General features: G+C 32.0%; 1 protein-coding gene across 3 annotated transcripts in view; it reads left to right on the forward strand.

Annotated features, from left to right (window-relative positions):
• The window catches only part of LOC106472760 (rho GDP-dissociation inhibitor 2-like), a 17,246-nt gene that overhangs the window by 2,813 nt on the left and 10,856 nt on the right, over window positions 1–3,577 (forward strand). For all 3 annotated transcript variants that reach the window (XM_013933416.2, XM_022401292.1, XM_022401293.1), the window contains exon 2: window positions 1,802–1,994. In XM_013933416.2, the coding sequence (XP_013788870.1) occupies window positions 1,805–1,994 (190 nt within the window). In that variant the 5' untranslated portion in view covers window positions 1,802–1,804. The remainder of the gene's footprint in view (window positions 1–1,801; window positions 1,995–3,577) is intronic.

Below are 3,577 nucleotides of genomic sequence, written 5' to 3' on the forward strand. Positions count from 1 at the left end.
TTTTAATTGAACAAAACAACCCTACTCTAAACCAACACCCCGGGGTTTCTAGATACCTCTTCTAAGTTAAAATTATTTTAAAATAACCAAACATGATCTCGTATGTGCATTTCTATTGAGATATTGCACTGATGATATACATTCACATGGTTAGTACTTTCCTCCACTTTAATGACAGAATAAGTTGTCTTCTACTGTTTATTTAATGTTATAAACCATCTCAATGATTTGAAAGAAAAAAATATCAAGAAATTGAATGGCCATAGAGTTATAGACTTTTTTTGCCAGAAGTGATGTTTATGACTGATAGCATGTAAAGCTTTAACAAAGCTTGTGTTGATATGAATTGCCTTTGGTTTGCTAGAAAGGGGTATTTGTTGTTGAACATGACTTTTTTTTAATGTAACAGGAAGTTTAGTGACATCATGTGTAAGACCCATAGACCAATGGTTAAAATAAGATGTTTATTGAAGATGTGTATTGTTAGAATACCTTTGGAAAGTGTATTTTGTGTAGTGGTCAATAAAAGACAGATTTGTATGTTTATATTTTTTTTGCCACAGTGTTTTCACTAAATACTGTATTTAATTTTGTTCACAGTTATTTATAACATGTATAATTACATGAACTGTGTGAGTGTAGCCCCTGTCTCAACTGGAGGCTGTTTTGTCTGTATGTAATCTGATTCTACAGAGTTAGGTTTTTTTGCTTGTGACATCTGGTTGATATCAAACCATTATATGCATTTAATTCAAACTGCTGTATTGTCTTCAGTTCCTGCATTAGTGAATAGGGCTCGATGTGAAAAATGAATTTTAGTTTTGAGAAATGTAAAGTTATGTACTTGTGGTATAGAAATTTGGAAAGGATTTATTTTTTATATAAAGAAAATATTTAGTATTGTGGGAAAAATAAAGTGAAGAATTTACGAGGTAAAACCCTAAATCCCTAGTGAGTTTTAACTGTGATGAAAATAACAAATAATTTGTTTTTAGAAAATTAGATTTAAGAGCATAAATGTTATTATAACATTGTTCAAGAGTGGTGAGGTCTCGTTCGGAGCATTGCGTGCAGCTTAGTCTCTAGTACAGGAAGGATATTAGCATGTTGGAAAAGTATAGAAAGGGGGACATTAAATAATAACTAGGGAGGAGGTGTTAGAGTTTTAGACTAGTTTCTTTGGATTGCAAAATAATTAGGGAATATTTGTTCAACGGTTCTGAATTGTTAGAATATAAATAGTTGTCGTGCGGGACTATGACTTGTCTGTTTTGGTTGTGGAATGATAATGTTAGAAATGTTAAGTTGAATATTATAGTAATAGGGTTAAACTTTAGAAGCCTAAATGCCAAGTTACTGATTATGTATATATATACACACACACACACACACACAAAAACACTTTTTTTTTAATATTAGAAGCAGAGAATTTGAATCATGAGTTATTTACATCTGTAAGATACTTATGATGAGATAAAACTATTTTTTTGCAAAAACACTATACAGAGAGCTTCATATTTCAGAAAACCAAATTGTCTAGATTATTACTCTATTCTGGCAAAAAGTTTGACTAATAAAATGAATTAATTCCTTGAGAAATGAAATGATTGACTAAACTTGTACAGTTGCTGAAATAATAAAATATATATGCGAGTGAATAGTTTATTGAATTTTGATTGTTACCGACATATATTAAAGAAGTTGATGAATACATTTAATGATCATTATTGTTGTTTAAAGCAGAGATGAAAGCTTGAACTGTTTGAATGAAACACGTGTATATACCCATTTTGTGCTGTAGTTGATGATGGCAGATGACAAGGAAGAACAGCAAACTGAAATTACAGAAGATGAGCATGAAGAAGAGTTGAACTACAAACCTCCACCTGAGAAGTCTTTAAGAGAAATAGTAGAAGCCGATCAAGAAGATGAAAGTTTGAGAAAATATAAGGAAGCATTACTAGGAGAAGCAACAAAAGAAGTTGTCATCTTAGGTAAGACTTTTATAGTGAATATTAAATTAAAGTAGAATAATGTTTATGTATTGCAACGTCTGCAAATGTGTGATTCAAAGGCTTTTTAATATTTAGGATATACTAATGAAAGAAGACAGATTATTTTATTGAAAAAAAAGTAGAAATACTGATATTTTTTATCAAATAGTATTATTAAAAAATTACGAATGAAATCAAAGTTCATAAGTTTTTATTCTGTTAAAGAGTTGAGATCAAACTTTTAATTGTTGCTTTAGCCTCATTATTTAGGTATTCTTATTTAGTAAACAAAAAATGTTGGACATCTTCTACGTATATATGTTTTGGTTTTTATTGCAAGTTTTTGAAAAATTGCTGTAGAAAAATAATCTTATTTAGTGAATTTCCAACATCTATTACACCAGATTTTACTTTTATGTAAATAATTATTGTTGTTATAGTTTTCCAGATTGTATAAAGATTAGCTGATAAGCTAAATAATCAGTTCAAACTACAGTATATGCACAACACACCGAAATTTTGTAATTAAATAATGACACAAAAATACACTATTTTAATTGTACATAATGTCTAATTATAGTTATGTATGTTGTAACCATTGGAACTCGTGTTGTAACATTTATGTATTCTGGTCTACATGTATTAGGTCGTCAAGAAATTAGTGTCGTGTTTTGGAACACTTTCAATAACCACACCCAAAAAATGTCCATCACAAATAATAGTTAAATGAACCGCTTAAACGTCACGTTAGTGTAGCCTATATAATGTGTAAAGTTTAGTATACTCGAATACAAGAAGGTAAACAACGCCTCTGTAGCCATAAAGAATATCAAAGAAGTTTATGGAAATGTTTTGAACGTTCGTAAGTGTCAACGATGGTTCAGCAAATTTCGTTCAGGTGACTTTAGCCTTAAAAACTGTGATGGCAGGGCCGACATGTTGGAATTGATATTGATGCTCTGAAGATGCTTGTTGAGTCTAACCCAAGGCAACACACTTGTGAACTGGCCCTAAAATTGCATCTTTTTCATGAAACAATACGTAAACATCTGAGGAATATGGGAAAACTCCATAAAGAAGGTGTTTGGGTGCCTCACGAACTTTCCGATGATCATCGTTTCCAACGTGTGAACGTTGCTTCGTCTCTTCATAATTAATTTCAAACTCCTCAATCCACAGCGAACTGTCATTGCAGAGATCTATAGTCAACAACTGGAACGTTTCAATCAAGCTTGTCATCAGAAACGCCCTTCACTCGTCATTCGTAAAGGTGTTCTTCTTCTCCACGACAATGCATGTCCACATGTGGCACGTTTGACGCAACACAAGATTATGGAGTTGGGTTGGGAAGTTCTTCCCCACCTACCATGTTCTCCAGATATGGCATCATTAGATTACCATCTTTTTTTTCGCTGCAACAGCATCTTAATGGGAAAACATAAGCAAGTTGTTTAATTTGTTGTCATGTTGCATTTTTCTTATTGCATTCAGAATTTCCACCTTACATGGTTACAGGATGTCCAGCTCTATTTAATACACACAGGATGCCCAGCTCTATTTAATACACACAGATTGCCAAGCTC

Source organism: Limulus polyphemus, unplaced genomic scaffold (assembly GCF_000517525.1).
Source record: "Limulus polyphemus unplaced genomic scaffold, Limulus_polyphemus-2.1.2 Scaffold5584, whole genome shotgun sequence".
Classification (NCBI taxonomy): domain Eukaryota; kingdom Metazoa; phylum Arthropoda; class Merostomata; order Xiphosura; family Limulidae; genus Limulus; species Limulus polyphemus.